Source organism: Penaeus japonicus, unplaced genomic scaffold (genome assembly GCF_977035675.1).
Source record: "Penaeus japonicus unplaced genomic scaffold, GWHDUDI00000001_assembly GWHDUDI00000031, whole genome shotgun sequence".
NCBI classification, from domain to species: domain Eukaryota; kingdom Metazoa; phylum Arthropoda; class Malacostraca; order Decapoda; family Penaeidae; genus Penaeus; species Penaeus japonicus.
Window position 1 is genome coordinate 21,687,107 of NW_028234433.1, and position 27,500 is coordinate 21,714,606.

Below are 27,500 nucleotides of genomic sequence, written 5' to 3' on the forward strand. Positions count from 1 at the left end.
TTTGGCTTGTCGCCCCTTATTTGCCCGGTCAGTTTTTAAGGTTTTTTTATGGATATTTTTTTGTGTTTTTATAGGTGATTTTTTAAAATTTATATTTACTTACTTTTTTATTCTTTTTTTTCACTTTGGTGGCCTGCCAGCCATCACCAATTTCTGGGCAGTATTGATTATCAGTTCTTACTAAGTGGTCATCCTACATTCACTAAACGACGTTTCTTTGTCCCTGGGGTGTTGCTAATGGCAGTGTTTATCAAAGTTGATAGGTCCCCTATGCATTTCCAATGATAAAAATGTTTCTGAAAAAATTATAAACCCTACACATTCACCATGCTGGCAGTGTGGAGGCTCGCATCAGAAAACAGGGGTGGACAGCCGTTGCAGTGAAAAACGTGCACATTTGGGCATCCTGCCTAGTGAGGTGTGGCAGGCTTAGAAGAGAGTATTTCTTGAGCCTTGCAGTGATACTGATATCTAGGGTCCCTCCACTGGATCATACCTTGACACATACACCACTTTTCACCACCACCTCCGCTACATATCCCGGGGAGGAGCTGCTGCTGCTGCTGCTTCACACACAATTTACTGCATACATCTTTTTTATTTTATTTTTATCTTAATTAACGGCAAACAGAGACACCTTGTAAACTTTCATATCTTCAAGCATTACCATGATCAAGAAAACTTATCCACTCAGGTTCTACATAGTCATTATTTAGATTTATAGTCTTTATCAGAAATGACTAAATGAGCACACATTGGTAAATGACTGGACATGTGCAGAGGAGGTGGCAAATCTTGGATACACAGTTTATATGCACAGGAAACATATCCTCTACCTAATCTCCAGATTCAGACGGAATGTTTGCATACACTGACCCAGTCAACAGCATGTGTATGGACATTTCAATTAACTTTGGCTCTTTCATATTTTTATTACTTTTTTTTTAAATAATATTAATTTGTTTTTGTTTCTTCCTGTTCACTTTGGTTTTCAACCTCACACTTTAGGCTAGCTCCTTGTGCCAGCAGATCAGACATGAGGTCCAAATTTTGTGACATGTACAATGGAATGTGCTGCTTCCCAGTGGATGCCCGCACATTGAGAAGCAAGAAGTATCTAGACAGGTACACAGAGTCCCTTCTCAAGGACTGGAGTCAAAAGAGCAATACAACAGCCAGGCACGTCATTCTGTTGGCTAAGGTCATGTCTGCTTGTGGACTTGAGGTTGCTGTAACATGAGACAGCCGAATCACATGTGAAAGGTGGTACCAGCAGTTAAAGCCTTGGTCACTTGTACTTGAAAATTATTTTGTGAATGGTAGATGCTATCAAAGCAGGACTGGAACCACTGCAATCTGTGCTACAATTCTTTGGCGGTGGCATGACTAGCAAGATCCAACAATGTGTTTCTCTGTATCACAACCAGTCCATGTCATGACCTGGGAACCTCAAGCTCATTTGTACTTTGGACGCACACCAACATCTTAACTCAAGAGCCTTGGTCATCAAAAACTTAATGCTATACAAGTCCCATGGCAGTAGGAGGGCAAATGTGGCCAGAACTCACAAACTGTCAGACAATACTGGATGAAGGACGATTTTAACATATTTTGATCCTTGGTTGAACATAATTTTTAATTATTCACTGCTTGCACATACAACTGAGTACATTCATAAGTCTTGGATTCACATGAAGATAGTTTCAACAGCTGCCCCCTTATCCTGAGTCAACCAGTGGTACAGATGATGAAAAGCAGCAGATGCCTCCACTTTCTCTCCAGAAGGTGATGGTATCATGGCAGTGCCTATGGATGTGTCAAGCAAGTGAAAACCATTATCCACCACCTCTCTGTCGACAACTTCCCATTGGTTTTCGCAGTCGTGACGATCCGGTGGATGGTGACACCTTACTTGAATGATGAGCCCCTTTTCCACCCCGTCCTTTTCTTGGCCTCATATCCTCGGCTTGTACGTGAGGGAGACGTGCACTCTCTGGACGTCGGTTTCCGTGCAGTCGTGGTCCGTGAGGGAAGGGGAGGGGTCAGGTACAGGCGGTGTTGCTCTCCTGCGCGGACTTGACATGTAGTCTCCTGCGTGTGGAGGCGTCTTCACGTCTGCGCTCGATGACCTTCCCCTTGAGCCCTTCTGGCCATTTTCCTTATCCTTTTTGCTTGAGGATCGCCGCACCAACTTCCTGTCCTTATCCTTGCTTGAGGTCCGTCTAACTGAGCTTCCCACGTTTTCACTGCTGCCTCCACCTGGTATGGATCAGTCAAATTTGATAGATTTTTAACTTGCCATTTTGGAAAAGATGGTGAAAAATTGAAATGTAAAGAAAACTTAGAATTGAGATGCTACAGAAACATTGCAGTTATGGATTTTTCTGCCTTTGAAAACCTAATCATTAAAAATTTATACCCCTATCCAGTTCACTCCCAGACATGAAGGACAAACGGGGTACATACCCCTTAGTATATACCACACCTGCTACACAATGTTATCAGTTTTCAGAAACAGTTTATTTCAATATGAACAACAATAAGCTTGAGATTAAAGAACCTGTTTAACATGAAATAGGGCTAATTAACAACATAAAGGCATACACGCAACCATATGCACACACACATACACCCATCCACCCACACACATATGCGCACACGTGCACACACGTGCACACACACACACACACACACACACATTCATGCGCACACACTCACACACACGCATGAGCATGCATGCACACGCACACACGCATGAGCATGCACGTACACGCACACGCACGCACTCACTCACACACACACACACATGCATGCACTCTCCCCCCCCCACCCCCCTCTCTCTCTCTCTCTCTCTCTCTCTCTCTCTCTCTCTCTCTCTCTCTCTCTCTCTCTCTCTCTCTCTCTCTCTCTCTCTCTCTCTCTCTCTCTCTCTCTCTCTCATATTCATGAACAATAACCAAAAGTAAGAGCTCCTTCAGTGCTTGCATAATTTCAGCTTTGCCAGCCATCACACTTCTGGAATGGGATCCACACCTGAGGGAGGCCTATTAATTGAGCCAGATCGGAGAATATAAACTGCATGGGGCTGACACTCCACATCCACTGGCGTAAGAGGAGTTCCATGCGGGGAATGCGACAGGAACCACTCGCTTCTCGTGCGCATTCGTTCTGTCTGTCTCTCGTGCACCTGGGGGATTGCACACAACAGATGTTTAATGTGACACGCACTGGCTTGCTGGTTTGGCTTGTTGGCAATGTTGGTGTTGATTGAGATTTAAGACATTGCAGTTATGTTTTCCTTTTTTTTACATTATATTGGAAATAAAAGGTTATAAAAATTAGAATCTATCATGTAACACTCAATATTTCAATAGAACCTTTGATGATAAAAAAATATTTACGTATAAATCAACTTAAACTATAAACTGCAGTTATGGACATAACTCCACTTAACCTCTCAACTACTTTTAACAAATATATTGTCCATTATTTCTCCAACCATTTATCAAAGTTTAAACCAAATATCAATCACTCTAAAACTATATTTCAGTAAAATAAAAAATCCATAAATAAAAATCCAGACCCACTTTTTCTCTGGTATTCCTCTGAACTCATAAACCACAACAAAAATATATAACAATAATGACCTTCTTTTCTCAATTACAAAGAAAAAACTTTCTTAAATGTCTATATAGTTTGTTATGAACACATGTCTAGAGATCACTGAATTTGCATTTTAATACCTGCTATTTATACATACATTCACCTCTGCTGTAAGAGATGTTCAGTGCTTCTGTATTCTTGTCACTGCCTTGAAAAAGTAGTAAGTGATCCTCCATATTAAATATAAATAAGGTACATAAAAAAGGAAGTCAGATATCTAGTGAGTACAGTCACTATCAGTATATATATGGATGTAGTAACATTTAAAGAAATCTCAAATTATAAATTCATATATAATGTATGTGTATGTATATATATATATATATATATATATATATATATATATATATATATATATATATATATATATAATATATATATATATATATATATATATATATATATATATATATATATATATATATATATATACATATGTATATAAAAATACAAATACATACATACATAAATATATATCAAATATGCACGCTCCAAAGGAGGAAAATTAATTGTAAACTAAAAAAAATATATATATATATATATATAATTCTTATTACTCATTAAAAGTTGTATGGTAATGCTTTCTTTAGCAACATTTATGAAGTGTGCAATATGGAACCAAGCAGGATTACATCACTATTGTGAATAGTCTATGCTTAAATGGCTAATTCTTTGAAAAGTATATTTTCTTTAATCTCTGCTACAGATAAATTGATCTAATACACATACCAAACAAATGCTTAAATCTTGGTTTCCCTATGGGAAACTGAGGACAATATCTAATAAAACCCTAGAAAAAATAGAAGAAACAAAATTCCTAACATTTCAGGTTCAATTAAACTTTTTCTAGCAGGAACATCAATGACAGTAATCCCTTTTTGTGCTCCTGCCTGAACCTTCTGCTTCAGCTACCACTAATTTGGTGTTATTTAACATAACATTTCTTATTGTAATTTCATTCTATCTCATTTTTTCAAACATTTCTGCATCTGTGCTTTATCACATTATTTGCATTTCATAAATACCATCACTAGCCTTACTAAACATGGTCGTTCATTACAATCTTTGCCATCACAACTTTGGGATAACTATATCCAATAATTCATTCTGTCGCATCACTCAGACTCAGTCGGTTACGTGGGTTTATGACTGAAAGACTGAAACTCACATTTCAATGCATAGGAAGTTGTAAATAGACAAGATGTTTAGTTTGTTTTGCCTTTACACTACCATCCTGGTTCTGTATTCTTTAAGCCTGAGTACTGGAAAAATGTCCTTAAATTGGACATGATTTAGTATGAGCATTTGCACAGGAAACGTCTGTTACCATTCATCAAAGGCAGTGACTTCATATACAGTAGACAACACTGTAACATCTCATCAACACGAATGTAAATTTCTAATCTATCTGCCTATTTATGTAAGTATAATGAAAAACATGAAGGAGTATTATTCCTGACCCCAACTTCTCAACTTTAATACTAACAATAAAACTCTCCAGAAAACATGTACTTGAGAAAAATCTTTGTGGAATGTACCGGTATGCATTGACAGGCAAGAGTAAAAATAAAGTTGAAAAAAAATAAAGAAAAAAAAATCACATATTTACATAAATTCTAACATGCATGCTTAAATACATAGGGTAGCGCATGAGAATAAGTCTTTTAAAAGATCTAAACTGCAAAAATAAAAGAGAGAGAGAGAAAAATCCGGGGCATGCAAAGCAGACTGGTATTAGTAGCTCGTAAGTTCAATTAAACTACAACAGATAGACAAGGAGGAAAGGACCCTCTCATACCCGCACACTCAGTCATATATAACCACTAGTTGGCTTTTTTTCCATTGGCTGTCATGGATAAAACACTTGCTGTATGGTAAAAGAAAAATGAACCTGGATTATTTAAAATGTGTAGAGCAAAATTACCTACTAATCACAGGAGTAAACTTTGAGCAACTAACACTATACATCTGATGAAATATAACGGCCTATAATTTGTGTGTTCAAAATCACCACCTGAGTCTTCTATGTAAAAATCAACATGCTATACCAGTGTTCTTTTGAGCAACAGTATATATAGCCAGTCACTTGAGATATTTTGTTTATACAGCTTATCCACTATTTAACCCATTCACACCAGGGCTTATATTTGTGTAATGCTGCTCCTGCTGGCTAGATAACAAGCACATGTAGTAACTAAGTGCCAGATTTCTCCCAGCACCATGCTGTGCTGCGCCCACTTCAATGGGTTGATAATCAGTTTTTTATGTTAATTTACCTTATTTTCACAAGTGAATAAAAATGTCTAAACAATTCAAATTCCTATGATTATATATATACTAATGATGTAAAACATATATTTTGAAGGAACGTTCATGATGTGATAGGACATCATCCAGCAAGAGCAAAATATTCGCATGACATAATATCATGTCACCCGGTGCCAATGGGTTATGTGCCCCAAAATGTCCAGTCGGTATTTTTCAAATGCAGTATCAATTAACCCGTTAACGAGAGGGCTGTTTTGGCTCCAAATGGTTGAAACATTGGGATATTTCAAACTTGTAAGTCTAATACCTTGGACTATTTGCCCGCAATGGCCACAGCCAAGCGCTATATGCCTAATCACCCAGTGTGCCGGCCAAGAGGAAGGCCACGATGAAATATCTCATCTCCGGCTGTTGACACTGCCACCATTTGACGTGATATCTTGTCACCCGTCGTTAAGGGGTTAAGTTCGTATCTTCATAATTGCCCAAAGTGGCATAAATAAAATCATAATAGCAATACTAATAAAATATTATTACATTATAGTACAGATTCTAAAAATCTGTTTGTTGTGAGAGGTTAGTGACACTGGCTAGCAGTTCTGCTGCTTTTAAAGATCTGTGCCCTAACTTTTTAACTATTCCTGAGATTAATTAAATATTCCTACAAGAAAGGATGTTGAATGTGAATACAAAAACCCTTCAACAATGAATACTATATGTCTAATGAGTAAAGGCCTTTCACAAAACTAAAATTAGGTGTCTGCCAGTTTCAATAGTGCAATGGACTATTTCATATTCAAACTCTAATTATTAGACTAGGCAAACTAACAAATCAATAATTGTACAAGATGCCCTTCTTCCATATCCACAAATGATACAATTTATTAAAAAAAAAGTCTATTCCACGGCTAGACTTTACAATCAATTAAAACAAACATATTCATGCTACTTCTATCATTACTAACATTTAATATTACAATTTTTTTGCAATTCTTTATATCTGGCAAATTAAAATCTCTCTTTTTTCTACAAATGAAACAAAATGGGTCATACAGCATACTCTATTTAATTTGACTAATAAAACTAATTATCAGTAACATAGAGGGTTTTCATTCATATCACAAAGTATGAAAAGAGTGGTGACAAGACTCCCAAAACTGTATCTCAAAACCAGTGCAACCTTATGACCTTGCATGAACTAGGAACCAAAAAAAAAAAAGAAAAAAAAAAATAGGTAGTGGGGTGTGCTTATATGTGAATATCCTCTGAGGGAGAAGGACTCCCATCCCGCTGACCTGTGGCAGGTAGGAAAGGCTCTTGGTACTCTCTGCGTAGCGGTTGACTTGCCGCAGCTCGTCCAACGTCATGTGAAGAGCGGAGTGGGAACTGCCGCTGCTGTGGTCCTCCCCATTACCCTGTGACACACCACACAGCAAAGCTCTCAGTCTTCACTTGACACTCCATGCCCATGGGGGACTGCACAGCAACTCCCATTCAATTCATACATCCTTGAAACCACGCTACTACATCCTAAGCACATGACAGAGCACCTTATGCCAAGTACAGGGGTTGAAACTACTCACTATACCCAACAGCTCTTACAGTATATGCTATAGCACAGAAGTTAATTGGCGGGTGTTTACTGATCTTTGCTTATTTTCTCTGAGACTAGTATTTATTTCTTACTTGAATTTGCTGACTGTACATTTTCTTTCATTTATAGTTACTGTATTATTCCAGGAAGGAATTACAGATAAAAGTTCATGTTGAATCCAGCTCTCTGTCTAATATACAGCTCTTAATTCTTCAGTGAAAAGTCAATTACTTTATGCTTTTTATGTACGACTGCATACTTCAATAAGGAAGTATGATATAATCAACTTCATTTTAAAAAATATCCAAATTCATAAAAATTAACTTCAACAAATAAAATCTACATCTAAAATATAAAACATATTCAACTGAAATATGCCTTTTTCCTTATCTTCTTTCTTTCTTTCACTTTTCTTATAAATCACAAAAATAAGACAACAAAAAAGTCAGTAACTCAATGGTGCTTAACATTACACATTAATCACTCAGAAATATGCCAATCATCCCTGAAGAGAATACAGCCGATCACTCTCAGTCTATAATGCCCTCCTCTCTGCAGTTGTTTATTCCCTTTTCAAAGCTCAAGTCTAAAGAATAAAAGCTTCTATGCTCTCAGGAGAGGTTAAAAGCAACATGATGTATATTCAACCTGTTCTTTATCCTGTTCTTAATGCCTGAAATTTGCAAATTCTGTGAATGAAACTCCCTACAATATTTGTTTGTTTTCCTATCAATGCTCCACTTTGATATATGAACTTTTGTTGTTGAAATATAGTACACTATAGTATTATCAAAGGTAAGAAGACCAGAACCCAGAGATTTATTTTCCTACTAATAATTTTATCCATCTTTCCAATTTCTTGTATTTTTTTAAAGAATTTGCTGGACTGATGTTCAAATATATAATATTGAAATATTAATGCAATTGATCTTTCAATAAAGATATGTCAATTTACTTCAATAACACACTGTTTGTGATGTAAAACTGTATCAAAACCGTATCAACCTGTATCAAGTAACCCATCAACAGCCATTCTAGGGTGGGTCAAGGTAACAATATCTTTTACAGTTCTCTTCCAAAAGAATGACTATACATTTATGCAATTCCAATGTCTTGAAGAAAAGCTAGTGATGAGATGAGGTGAAACATTCTACACATCTCCATACTTTCACAGAGTAGGATCATTTTGAGAAAATATGAATGAGAATGAATAATTCCAGTGTACATCTCACTTACTAAAATTTTGATATTGCACCTTCATCACATACTTCTAATAAGAACATAATATAAATTTCTTAATCAAATATTTTGGATTTATTCATTCACATTCATATCTTTTCTAAATTTGTAACAATGATCTCTGTTGAAGGAGGAACGTCTAGTGGGCATTATGCATATCCAAAGAGAACAGGTTAAATACACATACTAATATATCTATTCATATAACAATAAGAACTACTTTTGTTAGTATGACGGCAAGAAATAAATCAACAAATATGTATATAATATATATATATACATATATACATATATACACACAAACAAAGTTGAAGGCATTAAGTTAGTGAAGAATGAATAGTAATACTTCTCACAACTACAACAAATACAATAACAATATGGTCTTACAGATACTGGAAAATAAATTACATAAAAAAAGGAATAAACAAGGTGGGAAAAAACAGAAATAATGAGGGAAATATTAAGCTAGACATTCTCTTACAAAGGTAAAAGAAATGACACACATTCTACCCATCAACCACAAGGTAATATAAAAAAAATTGTACGATATATAATTGAAAAGTAATGATGGACACACTGAGCACACGTTCCCAAATTAAATACTATCTTAACAATTTCAAAAGAATCTAGACAAGAAAGGAAAAACTATTCACGTCTAAACATGATTTAGATATTGTACTGTATCCCACAATAATCTGATGGAGCAATACTTAAAAAAAAATTACTTCATGTATAAAAGAAAAACATTTCAGAACTTTTAACAGACAAAGAGAAAGAGGAAAATGGAAAAGACAAAGAAAGAGGTAGAAAAAAAAAGCTTTCAATAAATCACAGCCAAGAATATCACAGAAGGAAAAATGGCGAGGAGACTAATTACATAAGCTGTTGAAGAATTAGTTACAAACTATGGAATACTGCGATTCCATTTTTAATTCAAATATCTTAAAGTTGGCCATACATAAGTTAAAAGATCACATCAATATTCTTTTTCTTTTAAGCAGTGATTCAAGAAGAAATCAATTCATAATTGACTATCATTGCATATGTACATCTGCTGCATGCATGCAGGAGTGTAAGAGGACAAAAGGGGAAAGATAAAGAAAATGAAAGAGAAAAAGAAGGAAAGAAGGCAAGAGGGAGGGAGGGAGGAAGGGAGGGAGGAAGGGAGGGAGGGAGGGAGAGGGAAAGAGAGGGAGAGAGAGGGAGTGAGAGAGAGAGAGAATGAAATGGAGTGCGGGAGAGAGAGAGAGGGAGGAAGAGAGAGAGAAAGAGGGAGAATGTGAGTGTGTGTGTGTGTGTGTATGTGTATGTGTATGTGTGTGTGTGTGTGTGCGTGTGCGTGTGCGTGTGCGTGTGCGTGTACGTGCATGTGTGGTGTGGTGTGTGTGTGTGTGTGTGCATGTGTGTGTGTGTGTGCATGTGTGTGTGTGTGTGCATGTGTGTGTGTGTGTGTGTGTGGGGGTGTGTGTGTGTGTGTGTGTGTGTGTGTGTGTGTGTGTGTGTGTGTGTGTGTGTGTGTGTGTGTGTGTGTGTGTGTGTGTGTGTGTGTGTGTGTTGTGTATGTGTTGTATTTGTGTATGTGTGTGTGTTGTGTATGTGTATGTGTGTGTGTTGTGTATGTGTATGTGTATGTGTGTGTATTGCGTGTTGTGCGTGTTGTGTACGTGTGCGTGTTGTGTACGTGTGCGTGTTGTGTACGTGTGCATGTTGTGTATGTGTGCATGTTGTGTATGTGTGTGTGTTGCATATGTGTGTGTTGTGTATGTGTGTGTTGTGTATGTGTGTGTGTTGTGTATGTGTGTGTGTTGTGTATGTGTGTGTTGTGTATGTGTGTGTTGTGTATGTGTGTGTGTTTGAGAATGTGGGAGTGTGGGAGTGCGGATGTGAGTATTAGTGTGAAAGCAAATGTGGGCACAGTAGTTCTCAACCCGGGCTCTGTAATGAGGTCCTAAGAGTTCCATGGCACATCCCTCTTCATGTTCAACAAAAATATTCTTAACAAATTTTCCATGTTCACGCATATGTGTATGACCATGCAATGTCACATCCTAACCTGAAAATGCCAGGTGACGTGACATCATATCATATGGTGGCAGCACTTGTTGCTGGGGATGTGATATAATGTCATGTCTTTTTGTATGACTGGCACGCTGGGTGATCGTGCACGCAGCTGTTGGCCGTAGCCAGAGTGGGCATATAGCCTGAGGTGCTGTGCTCTTGTAGTACACCAGCGTTTGGACTGATCAGAGCCAAAATTGCCCCCTCCATTAACCCTATGACGACGGTGCGTCACATTTGTGACACAGCTAAATTCCCGATGCCGGGGCGTCATGCCAGTGTGACGTTTCCAATGCAATATTGCAATGGCCTGGCGTAGGGGTTTTCGCGTAGCGCGTGCCCCGTCGGGAAAGGATTAAGAGTTAAAAGACAATGTACTGACTCTATGTATATGGCATGCACAGAGATCAGGGTTCCATGGAGTAACAACTCCCTGAAAAAGGGATCCAGGGCTTGGTAAAGGTTGAAAACTACTGCTTCCATATTTGAATAGACATGTATAGTATCAAGTGTAAATCTGTGTCCAATATTCAAGTGGGGAAAATGTGCATGTGGAAACGCACGCACAATAACAAGAAAAATACTTGAAAGCTGGTATCACATTCAATAAAAGGGAAAAAGAGGTAAGCATCTAGTACAATATTTACCTTGTACAATCCATTCTCCTCAAGCGATATAGAAAGCCGGGTACACGATTCCCTCAAGTTATTTTCTGGCACACCAGCTAGTGGGTCTCCACCCCCACCTACTGCTCCCATCTCACTGCTCCCCCCACCTACCAACGGTAAACCACTGGTGCTCTCTGGGATGTGGATCAGGGCTGGTGTCGACTGTGATTCCTCCTGCCCAGCCATTGCTGCAAGTACAAAGGAGTGTTAATTGCAAGAGCAGGAGGAGAGGGGGACAAGAGAAAAAGGAAAGAATGAAAGTTCTATCTCGTGTTTCTTATGACGAGATTAGTATATCTGGGGAAGAGAGAGACTAGAAATATGAGGATGCAGCCATCTTTTTTATTCTCATATTATTCCCATGTCATTGGCCATATTTTTTTCCATACAGAAAATTGAAATGACATTATGTGTATGCTCCTCCAAGCTAATCAACCTATAAATCTTACATCTATCTTATATCTAGTTCATCGGATAAAATCATCAGTATACCTGTTATATTTTTTCACAATTAAATATAAAACACTAGAACACAAATTAGAGGGTAACACAATTGTCATCACTGCCTAGAGAGGCTGTGTATAGGACCTCATGCACATTCTATAGATAAAATATCACCCTTCAGTAAACAGATAAGAGCAGCAATATTCTGTAATTCCATATAGTATCGATATAAAACAACAGATAATATCTTTATCAACACTAAAATCACATTACCAGTGATCAACAATAGAAAATAAGCTACAATCCTGTTAAAGGTTGAAGTTAAACTAAGTAAAGTATGAAATACGCTGTCATATACAACTGAAACCAAATACAAACACATGCATACTTTCAGAGAAACATCCTTCTTAAAAATTATCATTCCTTCTCATCTCTCTCTACTTAATAGATACAAATCAATCATATCTTCTAAATGTCATTGTTGTAAAAAATCTACATTCTTCTCTTCATCATCAGCTTCCCAAATAAATCATATGCATTCCACTTTCACTTCAACAAAACAACTGCAAGTTAAACCCCTTGGTCAACTCTATTTCTGTCCAGCTGGTATAAAATCATACTGTGAGATCATCATTTGTAGATCTTCAATGTTCAAAATCCATATATGGAGAAGTGTATACAACGAGTGAAATGTGAAAAGCTGATTAATGTATCTTCAAAAGAGTTAGTGTCACATTACTTGAAGAAAAGTATCCATGTTGATACATACATGCATATCAGTGCATATGTACAAGTGCATATTTACAATGTAACAAATGCTGAAAATCAAGTATGATTGTGAAATGGTGTATGTAATTCTATTAATGTACAACTATAGGTCCCATTTGTGCTTCTGAGGCTATTTTCAGAGAAAATCTTTATGTAATAACTCGGGAACCTCCTTCACCCACTGTAAAGTTTGAAATGGCGAAAGTAAACATAAAATCGACCTTCGGCAAGTATGCATGATGAGGCAGTCCACAATCGTTAGTCAATGAACAAGTCCTACTCAATTACTTTAGAATGTTCTCCTAATTCTCAATCACTCTTGCAACCAGTTTATAAGTATCTGCTTCCTCTATGTAATATTTTCTTACCATTACTGCTTTGACCTGCCAAAATAAATACAATGGTCAAAATAACTTATTCTACAGTACATCTTATTACAAAGAATGTATGTAAAACTAACTTTAACAAAATTACCATTATATATCATATTGTACTCTCTGAGTCTAATAAAGTGAGAGATTTTCCTTAATGTTAAAATAACTATTAAATATAACATTCTGTCTTTACATGCTTCTTCAAATGAATATATCAGCTCATCTCTTATCTTACCATTCAGCAAGCAAACTTCATTAAAAAGCACAGGACATTTATGCCTTCCTAATTGCATTCTCTTACAATGCAACTAAAGCTGTACAACTCAGCTATTGTGACTTTCTCTGTTCATTTTTTATACATACATGGCAAAAAAAAGAAGAAAACAATTAAAAAAAGCACCCTAGTTACATAAAGGGTTTTCATCACATATTTATCCACTATCAACCTACATGTCAATATCAATATCAACATTAACAACTGTCTGTGACATAAGACAAGTAACATTAAACCTGTTTCTCTTATGATACATGAATTTGGCTTTACTTTCTCATTACATGCATCCATTTTACTTTCATCTATTGCAATCTGTAACTTCTTATTCCCAACAACGTGCAAAAACTTACTATGTCAAGATGAACACCGTTATATACATAAAAGGCTTTTAGCCATAACAAACAAAAATGAAAAATTTTGGAAACCAAGGAACGCTGAACAGAAAACATTCTTGTGCATTAAGCATATGAACAGCCAATCTACAACACTCAAAAAAAGAAAAAGAAAGAAAGAAAGAAAAAAAATACATATCTGAAGTTCAGTTATACTAAAACACTAATGTCCTTTTTCTTAAGCACTAAACTCCTGGAACAACTTCAAAGCTGGACTGACTGGTTGAGTTCCCTTGAACCGATCAGCTGCTACAGTCATAAAGCAAAATTTAATAAGCTAAAAAAATAATAAGAGAAAGCAAACAAACAAAAATCAACCTATATTATTTTATCTTTTAGTCAATAAACACACAAAACGAAGAAAAAAGAAGTAAAAGAGAAAGAAAAAACTCAAATAAAACAGACTGGCTAACTGCTACTTTTTAGAGATTTATTTTCTTAAGGCTTGAAAACTGTCTTCACTCTGGCACAAAGTCAAACTGTGGAAGGCAAGTGTAATAAGCAGTAGTACATACAAAGCCCTTTTACATCTCACAACAGCGGATCGATACAACAAACAGCTACGGCGTGATTAGCTCACTAAGTCTTTTTGGCTACCTTCAAGGTTGAACTTGAGGCCCCAGCGCTCCGACTCATATTGAAGCCAGGTTTTTTCTGCTTCAATAGAACGCTGGCCTGATGAAGAGGGAACCATGGAGAGAAATCATTAACATGATATCGACAGGGAGGGGATGGGAATACTAATGAATTTAGTATCAATTATTTTTCTAACAATACTTGCACCTTTACTCTTGGATACAGTAGGATGTATTCTTTTCTCTCACTGTTTGCTTTGCTTTGCGGAAAGAAAAAAACAAGTATGACTCCTTTCTAGTTTGTGTATGTCCTTTTAACAGACAAAATCACATGTTGATCCTTTAGTTCAGACTGGTACATGGATGTATTATGTGTGGCTGTGGGTGTAGATATGTGCATGAGCATGTGCATGTGTTTGTTGAATGAGCGTAAGGGTACATTTGGGTACAGCCGAGCCAGATAGTCTCTAGCGCCCATCTAATTGTCACGGAGATATGGTCTTCACTTGGCACTTTCAATTACCAGCTTGCCCAATGCAAAGATCTAGAACTTTATTCACCTGTACGAGAAGCATACCAATTCACAATGTTTGTCTCCATAGAAGAAAAAAACTGGCATATACAAATATACACATTTCATTGACAAATAATTACAATTTCAGCAGCTTTCAAACAATACTGTAGATCCCTGTAAAGCTGTATTCAGCACTTAAAGCAATGACAAAATATATATAAGTACATTAGTAGGCCTTATTTTACATTCTTACCAAAATCATCTAAATATAAACATCATTCACACCACCCTAAAACAATGAACATTCCACACACGCACACATCTTAACCTTGTCATTTCACTTTGAGTTCACATATGCAAAATATATCATATTTCCTACAACATAAGCTACCTAAATTGTCTTAAGACAAGAACATCAGGTAATACATATTAATGAGTATGAAAAAAAAGCATACTTTACCATAAAAGCATTTATATAATTGTGTTCCATTGTAGAGTTCTTAACATTATCAGACCAGTAATCAGTTAAAATACAATGAAATCCCTTACCTTTATTCCCAAGTCCACTTTAAGCAAAACTGGGTAGTTGGATGATGAATGTGTCCAAACTTCCAATATATACAACTAAACTGTGAAATCCCCAAAAAAGCCCCATGCTACACAACTAGCTCATCAGGCCTGGATATCATTTTGATGCACCGAAAGTTCCTATTCATTCTCAATCTCTTGTGGGACATAATATAATAACCATTTCTTCTCGTTTTTCTGCTGTTATCTCCTCCTCCTCCTTACTTTATCATGATCATCACCACCTTTCTTTCTGGACAATCAACATGCAAAAAATCTAAAAATTTAAGGTGGTAATAATGTTTTACTAGTGAAAATATAAGTAAAATTGAAAACCTAATCTTCTTGGGGTAACTACACTGCTGTAAAACTAAAGCAGTATGAATACTTCATTATCAAATGCTGTTTCAGTGATCTTTAATCATTTTATGCAATTCTTCTCGTTTATGTTGAAGTTTGAATTCAGTATAACAGTTAATCTGGGGTTCAGCCTTGTTGGCAGAGCATATAATTGGCTATATAATGAACTATATCAACAAACAAACCCTCTGCTCTTGGACAATAAATTATAGAGATCTGCCCACACATCAAATTACTATAATGGAAAATAAAACTTACATGTTACAATGAATGGAACACTTACTTCAATTTCTTCATTACTATGGAGATCGAGTCTTTAGCAAGAGAGTAAAAAATATTCCAAACATGTTGTGAAAATGAAGATGAAAGACCTTGGTAATGAGAATGAGATAAAAAGAAAAAGCTCTTATAATAATCTAAGTGTAGATAATAAGAAAAATAGCACCACAGATAAAGAATAATAATAAGACAGATAAGTATATATACATGTGCAAAACACATACAAACCAAAAAGTTGAAAAAACACACACATCCTCTCTTACACACCTCTTAAACAGACAGACAAGGAGAATGACTTAAGACTTACGTGGAACCAAACTGTCTGGCGGGTATCTGAACGCAAATATCCAGTCCTCTTCTACCTTGAGTATTCTTCCCGTGATGCGCGCATAATACTCATAGTTGGCCCTCCCGAACAGGTTGCTCACCCCAAAGTTGTCGATGAGAAACTTCATAATCTGGGTAGCCACCTAGTTTCATGACAAATGTTGTAGATAATGTGTCCTGTACTATGTATATATCATATAAACTTAAACCGAATCTTTGGTATTGTTCAACTTCATTTTCTTTATCATAATCATAAAGTTTCCAATTTAGTTTCATGGAAGAGTGTCAAAAACTTGATGTTGGATCAGTATGAAATAAATTTTTAAGCTAGGCAATTAGTTTTAAATATTTTGTATCATTATAATTTCTTCCTCAAAATCTGAAATTTTAAGTCCACACATTAAAAAAATGTATATCTATGTCAAAGGAAAAAAAATAATTGGAAGGATACAGGGAGATGTCTTTGATTTTAAAAAACTAAAAGAGATACAGAGAACTGAAAGACAATCATTTGGGATTTAATTTACTTCAATTCAATTCTTAACACTGAAGACATTAAAGCTTTGAATGGCAAAAAACATATTCATTTCATACTATTGTAGAATGTGAGGGTATTTACAACAAATAATTTTCCTGTTAACTGTAATAATGCATTTTCCCTTGGAGATTTGTGATCATTTTTCAAACACTAATAGATGTTTACTTCACAAATTTCACCAACAATTAAACTTCTTAAAATGAGAATAACAAAGTGACTTTTGGGTGAAGAGTGGACAACACATTTCTACAATAAATAATGCAGCGGCAAAATTTCTACAGGCTGTCAGTGATAGCAAGATCTACTATTACACAGCATATCAGCAGGGGCCAAAAAAGAAAGAAAAATAACAAATGATAAATAATAATAATGAATGATAATAATAATAATAACAATAAATAAGACATAAATCAAATTTAAACACGCTCTACAAGCCAGCAAGTGTCACTAGAACTACACCATTGATCTCTACCATGCAACTACACAGAGTTACGTCCATCCACTAAGGCATTCCTTCCCTCCTCCATTAATAAAGAGATGTGAATATATGGCCAAAAAAAAAAAAAAAAAGGTTAATAAATAAACAAACAATAATCTTACATGAACGGATGAAAAATGAATGAATAAAAAATGCACCTCCTCACAAATCTTGACTACCCATTCTTAATCAGAAAATATCAATGATAAGAATCCCATATACACTAAATAACTGGGGTCATTATTTGAACTTTCTAACAATGTTTATCATCATCGTTAAATAAGACTTAACATCTCTAGTACTGACCCAAAGTAAGGTTTTAATTAAAAACTTGCACCTTTAATTCTAAAAAAGTAAAGAGTGAAACTCATCTTAAAAGAGGAATATCATATCATTTGCATGTGAGGTGAACTAATGTTTTTCCTCTCACCTGATTTAAGGAGAACTGCTATTGAATAATGAACCCAAAAGATATACCTTAAAGATTGCTCAAAGATACTTATGGCATCAGTGAATATACCTACACTTGATATAAAGATGTTTGATAATAAGGTTTAAAAATATTTCACCTTTTCATTATTGTTACAAGTTTTCGGGATAAAAAAAAAAGAAAAAGTTAAAAAATCAATTCAAAATTAGTTGCATTTACAAGTGTTTTCTACTTTATAAACAGCATGTCACAATAAACAGCTTTATGAATTACATTACTAGCAGCATACTAAAGTTAATGAAGTTGAAACTTATATGAAAACTGAGATATTCATATTATAATGATGGTCACAATGATTATATGAATTTCTTCTCTCAAAAGAAAAAACATGATTAGTAATACAGTTGGCCTCTACAAACTTAATCTACAGCAGATTGAAAAAAAAGGTACAAAAAACACAGTTTCTATTTGCAGTATGTCAAATCCGAGAGAATTCAATAATGTATAGAGATGCCCTGCTGTAGCCTTCTGGTATTTAACAGATCTTCAGTCTCTATCCAGCAATAGTCATTTGAGCAATGTTTGAGAATGAAATTATATTTTCACTATCCATGATTATATATTTTATATAATTACTTTTATTTCTAATATTCTATATTTCTTGCATGAAAAACAAATCACTTTTTCTAACATACCTCTTGATTGAAGTGATTTCAACTGTAGAGGAGGATGTGTTAATTTTATATGCAAATAGTATAGCTATCAAATTGAGCTGGGGCCCTGGATACAATCCCCTTCCAAAAATGAGAGCCGACTGTATTACAATTATGTTATAACTAGTGTAAAACAAATTGTACTTTAGTTAAAATACTGACACAAATTTTTATTCTGCTGTGTGCCAGCAAGCACTCTTTATCAATTGGCGTTAGTAATATTACAGCAATTCTTTGCTCTTTTTGGCAGTAGCATAACATTGTACATGCAATATTGTCTGAAGTCAAAACAGAATTCCTTTTTCAAATAGTGGCAAATAGGCTTAGTGAAAAATTGTGAGACAAAATTCAAGACATCCAAAAAGGTTATCTGTTAAACATAAAAAAGCCTTTATAGTTCCAAGTATTTTCTTTTCTTCTTCTTCTATAACTGTAATAAACTCGTAGCTTCAAAAAAAAAATTCTTTCCATATAAACTATAAACTATTCAACCCTTTCTTGTTTGCATCTCTCTGAATATTCATTCTCCTCATCATCCTATTCCTCTTTGTAACGTATTTCTAACATTTCCTCTGCTTAAACATCTCTTCTTTTTTTTCTTATGTATCTCTCATGTTTGCTTTTCTGTAGCAGGCAGGGTTTAAGCATCAGAGAAGCCCTTTTACCCTCAATCTAGTGAAAAGCAGGTTCTACTATTATACCATTTACCGTTATCCCAGAAAAAAGCACATATTTCCCTATATGTCATTTTGTCATTAGGGGATTTTAGAGTAAAATCATATATATATCTATATATATATATCTATATCTATATCTATATATATATATATATATATGTCTATATATGTCTATATATATATATATATATAATATATATATATATATATATATATTATATATATATATATATATGTATATATGTATATATGTATATATGTATATATGTAAATATATATGTATATGTATATATATGTAAATATGTATATATATGTAAATATGTATATATGTGTATGTATATATGTGTATATATATGTGTGTGTGTGTGTGTGTGTGTGTGTGTGTGTGTGTGTGTGTGTGTGTGTGTGTGTGTGTGTGTGTGTGTGTGTGTGTGTGTGTGTGTGTGTGTGTGTGTGTGTGTGCATGTGCGTGTGTGTGTGTGTGCGTGTGCGTGTGCGTGTGCGTGTGCGTGTGCGTGTGCGTGTGCGTGTGTGTATGTGTGTGTGTGTGTGTATAAATATATACATATACATATACATATACATACACATGCACACTGTACATATATATATAAACATATATATATATATATATTACTAGTAAAAACAAAACTGATAAACTAGAGGGTAAATATTAATGATCATTTAGGGATGACTGCCAAACTAAATATATATTCTTTTTACTTTGAAATCATCAGGGTGGGTGTTGGGTAGGGGGCAAAAAAAAAAAGTAAAAAAAAAAGAGGAAAAAAAAAAATATATATATATAAATAACATACAGGCAAACAAGTACTATCATTTTTTTTTGTTTTTTGTTTTTCTCCAAATGCACAACCACTGCAAGACAAGCCTCATTCTTCCTCTCCTTCCCAGCAAGTTACTTTCCTTGCTCCCTTTTCGCCATCTTTGGAGGCCATGCATCTGATAGACAATACCGTCTTAACTGAAATAATATACATTTAGTTGAATAATGAAAGAGAAAAAAAAAGAAAAAAAAAAAAGAGATTAAAACAATGGTATGAACCCCTCCCCCTCATAAATGATAATGACAATACTAACAAAACATTCAATCAAACAAACAAACAAACAAATGATATGAAAACAATAATAATGATAATAACAATAAATAGAAAGAACAAAGAAAATATTGAATAGAAGCAAGATTAATATACAAAGGCTTGTATACTTCAATTTCTTTTTATTTTATTCTTTCTCCAGGAACTGAAGCTTAAGGGAGTCCTAATACAGAAAATCGTTATCTTATATCATCCTGAACTGAAATAGCTTTCTTGTAAGTATTCTTTTAGGGATCCTTATCACATTAAACTAACTCAGTCTACCTGTCGTATCATGGGAATATTTGAAGTTTATACTAAAAAAATAAAAGTATAAAATAAATTGGCAAAAAGGTAGCACAATCTTTTGTATTTTCCACTTGGACTAATACTTGGACAGGGGATTGGTGGGTCCATTAAAAACAATTTCAATACTAATGTTAATAATAATAATAATAATCATAATAATAATAATAATAATAGTAATAATCATAATAATAAAAATTATAATCAAATTCAGGGGGAGGGGTGACTTACCAACAAACATCCTTTGATAAGTCACTCAATTTCATCTGTTTGTTTTTGTTCGTTCATTCATGTATATACAATTGTAAAGTCCTTGGCATAAGGCACCAAAAATATTATAACAAACAAGAGGGAGGTAAAGGGAGAACACATTGAGGAGGAGCGAGAGCTGGCTCATGTCAAACATCTAAAAATACCAAAGAAAATAGGAAAAAAAAAAAAAGATAAAAAAAAGAGAAAAAACAATTCTTTCAAATAAAATACCAGAACACCCATAGGGAACTGTGGGAAAAGGTGTACTTACATCAACCTCTGCCTATATTCGTCCCAGGGAATTTACGGGGCACAAAAAAAAAACGGAAAATAATCATAAGGGTACTAAGAACAATAATAATAATAATGGTACTAAGGACAATAATGATAATACTAATAATAAAAACAATAATAATAATGAAAGAACAGCTACTAATCATAATAATGAAAGAAAGGCTACCAATAAATATAATAACTGTAATAATAATAATAATAATAATAATAATAATAATAATAATAATAATAATAACAATAAAAATAATAACAATAGCATCAACGATAATAATATAATTGTAAAATAATAAGACGAAAATAAAGAGTGCTAACGTTTGTTCAAATATTAAAAATATATTAATAATGAAAAAAATAACAAAATAATAAAAATATGACAATCAACAATGAACCTTCATACGAAAAGTAGTTGCAATAATACCAATGATAATGATAATAACAATGATAATAATAATAATAATAATAATAATAATAACAAAAACAACAATATCAATAATAATATAAAAAATAACAATAATTGATGTTCAATAATCAATAAAAATAACATAATACGTTATACTAACAATATAAATAATAATAACTATAATAATGATAATGATAAAACACAGGACCTGACTCCAACGCAAAGTGTCTACTACAGGTTGAGAGGAGTGTCGGGGTACAGAGACAAGAGCAGTTAGTTACTTACAATGCCTAGACAATAATATCTGTACCTTGAGCCAAGGGGGACACTCCTAAAGTGAGTAACACAGAATACAAATCAATAACTGGCAACCTGGCTCTGATGAAAGAGGGTGGGGAGGGGATATCAGGGGAGGGGCATTAGGGGTCTAGGGGCATGGGTTGGGGAGGGGAGGGGCATAGGAGGGAAGGGTTGGTTTGGGTACTGAGGGGAGAGGGGAGGGGGTTCATGTACTATGTCACTTTCCCTGGTCATGTTATTACTGCAGAATGGTTACACTCAATCTGTGTAGATATTAATAGTTCTAGCAGCGAAGTGAAATCCATGCTGGCCACAATACCATGCACACGACAGGGCTCGACAGTCACTATGGAGCAGAAACTGCAATTTCCGCCTGTTTATCGAGTCTTAAAGTGCAAGATATGATATTTTTCCGTGAAGGTTGAACATAAAATATGTATGTATCAATTACCTTTTTAAATTCATCTACAACCAAGGGAGAAATTTCTTTAAAATGTTACTCTATGAAAATTCTAAATTCTAAAAACAAAGGCAAGTTCAACAGAAAATATATAATGAAGAAAAGTAACAAATGTAAATTCATTCACAAATAATTCAAAATGATGTAGTTTTACAAAATTTGACACTCAGAGTGTTGACATTCTTTAAAGGGAGAAACTGTGACAAAATTTGATTTTAACAAAATAAACTCAAAATTAATTTTCAAAATTCATAGTGAAAGTAGGTGGTGTCATGCTGTATTCATGAGCCAATGGTTAAAAGAAAAATATTTGCAGTTATGTATATAATCATTCTAATTCACAATATACAAAAGAACAAAAATGTCTGAACAAAAAGTAAAGTATTCAAATGAATATCAATAGAAAAAAAAAATCATCAGGTCATAAAATGTTTAGCCTGTATCATAAAAAAAAAACTTACAAAACCCAATAAAAAAAAGAAAAACTTCAACAGCATAGAATAATTGGCAACTCAGCAAAGTTTTTTGTGAAAGTGAAGCTCCATAACAAATTTTCAGAAAACAGAAAAAATAAAACATTCACAATCAGGCTTTTCTATTCTGCATAAGTTGATCAGGCAAATTGAGAAGTGTGCTCTCTGGTGAAATTTTGAAAAATGTATTTTAATAAAGTATATCATGTTCTCTCAATCTGCAGGTTAATTAAAAACAAAAACAAAGAAAGATCTATAGCACTGTATTAAGTAACAAACACAATACACTATAACATATAAACTGAGGATTAATATATCCTATGTCTATCTATACAAAATTCTTTAAAAATATGGATATCTAATCATATATTTACTCATGACTTCATACAAAGATGCCTGCAAATTGAGCCCTCTCAGTACGATCAAAAAAATGATACCGAGCAAAAAAGATCGGCACAAAAATATAACACTGCCATTACCTTGAAGCGCATGACGTCTTCCATGCGTGCCGTCTTGCCATCTGCCACGCATGACTGGAAGAAGGAGGGCGCAACCGACACACCCAAAGCCTCCGACGTCATCCCTGTCTGTGCTCTTGTGGCGTTCATAGCTATGACTCTGTTTGTGTAAATGAAAATGCTAATGGTGATGATGATCTTTGGTGTTGGTAGTGTTGATGTTGGTGTTGATAATGGGGATACTGGTGATACCTTCAGATCTCGACCATATGGATATTTTTTTCACAATGCAACCTGACTCTATCTTAACCTACCCAAATGCTACCTAACTCACTCCTCCCTCAATCATCACAAATGCAACTCTAGAGAGCCAACGTACCGAAAGGTGCCGAAGAGCAGGACCAGGAGGTGTTGAGTGACGACTGGCATGGAAGTGATGAGGCGGTGGATGTGGTCGCGCTGCTGCTCTGTGTCTGACAGCTGGATGATCGAAAACAGCTCCTGCTCTCCCTCGCGCCCAAAAATGCCCTCTGGCAGCTTACGGAGGAATTTCTTGAGGACAGACGCAATTGTGTATACCGAGAAGTTGTCTGTGGGAGAGTAATATGACTGGTTACTCTACAGTGGCAGCTTTAAAAATTGAGCCAAAAAATAAGAAGGAAAACATGAATTCTTTATCTATGATTCTGTCCATTACTAAAACATAAATGAATGAATTAATTAATAAATGAATAAATAAATAAATGAACATATAAATAACCTGATTCTGATAACGCATTAATACGAGTCCTTACCGATATTGACAAGGCGTCCATTCTGCAAGAAATGGATTAGTTTCTTCATGGACCCCTGGTGGCCCGGGGCGCGAAACACGTCCTTCTTGGTTGGCCCCTCTTTGTTAAGCTTGAGGATGAGCACCAGTAAGGGCCCGGGGATGTCATTCTTGCACACCTGCTCTAGCGATACGCCGAACTTCACCCTGGGGAAGACATGGAGAGGGGAGAGATGGGGAAGGGGCAGAGTTAGATCTGGGATATGCTATGGGTATATCTGCACATATATACATCTTTGCAGGAGAAGGAAAGTGAAAGTAAGAGTAAGAGTAAGGGAGAGTAAGAGAGAGAGAGAGAGTGAAAACAGAGAGAAAGTGAGAAAGAGAAAGAGAAAGAGTGAATTTATTTTTATAATAACCTTCATTCAACGTTCATTAGGAGTAAAAAGTTGTAATAATTTTAGCATGAATTACGTGATTTATACAAAAATACATGCTGAGCATCATTCTTACATTTAGAATAGCAAGAGCAGTTAAATTGGAGTATTTAAATATCCGACACCAAGCTTTTTACAACCAACGTAAGCTTCTATACGTGTTAGTATATTTACATGTGAGAATATATAGAAGCAACTCTCACCATTCAAAAGGTATATCTATATATACTGATTTTCTATACTCTGTATACATTATTTTCTAAAAAGATTACACCCGGTGCATATAATTTTGAAATTTCTACTCTAATAAGCACTATGTACCTTATAATTCCTGAAATGAAATTAAAACTACATTATGTATAAAACTACAGCTTGTACAAGACCAACCACCATAATATCTTTGCAATAGAAAAATTCTACAGACCTATAAACTAACACTGTAAACTGTTACAAGAACAGAAAATTTAAAACACATTTCTTATAGTTAACCAATTTAAATCTTATATCAATAAAGACTTCTTACCCTAACAACTCCTTATGGTACCATACTGTTCTCCGATCATATAGTGACACAGCTTGTGGGTTACAGTCATAAATAAATGCACACTCATGCACAAACTTGACACATTAAAAAATACACTATCGTTTCTTTATCAAAAGATGCACTTGGTGACGACTGGCTGTATGCAACATGTCTGAAGGAAAAGCTACAAGTCCACATATCCAAACATATCCAACATGTTTGAATAAATAAATATATACATTTATAAATGCAAAGCCAGTCATCAATCATCTGCCAAATACCTCTTCACCCAAAGCAGAAAAAAAATCTATTCTATCTATGATACTCGCAAGAAATACATCTTTTGAAAAATAATCACTCACTCACTTTCTAGTAAAATTGGTTGACTATGGAAGAGTACCGTAATACCTATATAATACCTGAGCTTCATTTTTTTTTCTTTTTTTCTTTTTGAGATACCATCAAACAATATCAATTCTAAGACCATGAATTAATATTTTGAATACAACATTATCTTATACACAAACCTCTACTCTATATATGAATTTTAAAACATCTTTTAAAAAATTTCAACCCTTCAGTAATATTTTTAAAAACTACAACTAATTCAGCTTAACCGCTAAAATTTTGAATATCATCTACTTCAAGGCACAAAGCAGACATATATGTTCACATAAATTGGTTGCATAAATATGTATAACATTTGAATGAGTTATAAAAAGTATAAGATGTATATAGAATTGGTGTACACATATCCCCAAATACCTTAAACTTTTCCCAAAAGTAAAACAGAAAAGAAATTGTTGTATACTTATCTATATAATCTAACTAAATCAGGTTCTCTACAAATCTTATTCATATTTCTTTTCCCATGATAGAAAACACATATTCTAAAATTATTTTGAACTGTAAATGACCTACTCCCAATACTGATCTAGGCAAGAGCAAGTATCCTGAATGTAGGAATTTTAGAGATCCTGAAATTCATTATCTATACTTTGTCTGTATTTCCTGATTAATTCTGAGGTAATGATGACATATCATGTAATTTAAAGCATGACATATCATGTACATCAGTGCAAGAAACACCATGTAGGTCAACTTAAATTGATATATGACCTACTAATCGAACAATTAACATGACATATGAGGTCAATCAATGCATGACATACCAAGTAAGTCAGAGTATGATAGCTCAAGAGATCAATGCATAACATATAATTTACAGTGTCAAGTAAGGAAACAAAGTGTACAGCATTTACAGAACTTAAAACTAAATGCATATTTACAAGGGAAAAAAAAATCTTACAAGTATATATACATACAATTATGCAGTGTCTTTTAGCAAAGAGTTAAGTGGTCAAACAGATACCAGAAGCATTACACAAACAACTCCATCACCAGAAATAAAAGCGCTATAAGTTATGACCCCTCAACCGTGTCTTGCATTTCTTCAAGGGAGGAAATAGAGCACAAGAAAAGCAATAGAAGTCTGCCAAAGACAAAAGGGAGAGGGAGATGGAGAAAGAGGAGGAGGAAGAGGAGGGAGGGGGGGAAGAGTAGAGGAAAAGGAGGAGGAGAAGGGAAAAGAAGCAAGAGAAAGAGATGGGAGAGGGAGGTGGGATATATGGAGAGATAGTGAAAAGAAGAGATATTGAAAAACAGACAGTGAGACAAACACACTGAGATACACATAAAGACAGAGTCAGGGAAAACAAGAAGGAAAAAATACCAAACTGACCAGATAAAAGACAGGCAGAATCCGAGACACATAAAACAAAGAATAAAGAAGAAAACAATTAGAAGGAAAAGAAAAAAAAAAATCATTCACAAGTGCTCTTTCACCACAAGAGAAAGAAAAAGAAGGGGAATAGGAAGAGGAGCAGGTGGAGGAAGTGGAACAGGAGCTTCGCAGGAGTGCCAAGTACCTGCCAATGGTCCAGTAGGGCGGGTACGGGTGGGTGCAGGGCGAGCAGGGTATGGGCGGCTCTGAGGGAGGGCACCAGTGCTCTCCTCCGCCTCGATGCAACATCATCTTCATTGGGGTTCTGTCACACTCCTTCGGCAGCCAACATCTGTCCTCTCTTTTATCCGGGTTTTGCGGTATTTATTTTTTAGGTGTATATATAATTTTTTTTTTTATGAGGGTATAAGCATGAATAGATTTTTGTCTACTCTTCTCTATCTTCCTTTCCTTCTCCCTCTTTCTTCCTTTCTTTCTTTCTTTCCTGCTGTGCTGTTGTCTGTCCTTTATTCTTATGCCTTTTATCTCTTTTGCATTACCAGTCCTCCTTCCATCTCTTGTTTTCTTTTTCCGTCTTCTTTTAACTCGTTTTTCCTTTTTTCTATCAACAGAAGCCCAAACACTTTTTAACGTATGTTGCCAAAGCACGATTCTCAACAGTTCCTTGTGTTTTCACTAATTAACAATTCCTGAGAAACTAATGGGTTGGGAAAAAAAAAGAAAAGAAAAAAACACACACACATCAATATAGGGGTCATGGTGTAAAAAGGAAAAAACAGAAATAATG

The 27,500-nt window shown here is 34.8% G+C and overlaps 1 protein-coding gene across 26 annotated transcripts in view; it reads right to left on the minus strand.

The window, feature by feature from the left end:
• Positions 1 to 27,500, minus strand: part of RhoGAP71E (Rho GTPase activating protein at 71E) — an 83,124-nt gene that overhangs the window by 939 nt on the left and 54,685 nt on the right. For 5 of the 26 annotated variants that reach the window (XM_086555977.1, XM_043018122.2, XM_086555981.1 and 2 more), the window contains 9 exons: positions 26,898 to 27,410; positions 24,032 to 24,216; positions 23,617 to 23,827; positions 23,259 to 23,397; positions 16,345 to 16,507; positions 11,470 to 11,678; positions 7,227 to 7,346; positions 3,034 to 3,187; positions 1 to 2,259 (listed from right to left, as the gene is read on the minus strand). The exon at positions 1 to 2,259 is cut by the window's left edge and continues 939 nt beyond it. In XM_086555977.1, the coding sequence (XP_086412103.1) occupies positions 1,955 to 2,259; positions 3,034 to 3,187; positions 7,227 to 7,346; positions 11,470 to 11,678; positions 16,345 to 16,507; positions 23,259 to 23,397; positions 23,617 to 23,827; positions 24,032 to 24,216; positions 26,898 to 27,010 (1,599 nt within the window). In that variant the 5' untranslated portion in view covers positions 27,011 to 27,410 and the 3' untranslated portion in view covers positions 1 to 1,954. Of the gene's footprint in view, positions 2,260 to 3,033; positions 3,188 to 7,226; positions 7,347 to 11,469; positions 11,679 to 14,339; positions 14,418 to 16,344; positions 16,508 to 23,258; positions 23,398 to 23,616; positions 23,828 to 24,031; positions 24,217 to 26,897; positions 27,411 to 27,500 lie in introns of all 26 variants that reach the window. The other 21 variants (XM_086555986.1, XM_086555987.1, XM_086555990.1 and 18 more) reach the window with 10 other exon arrangements.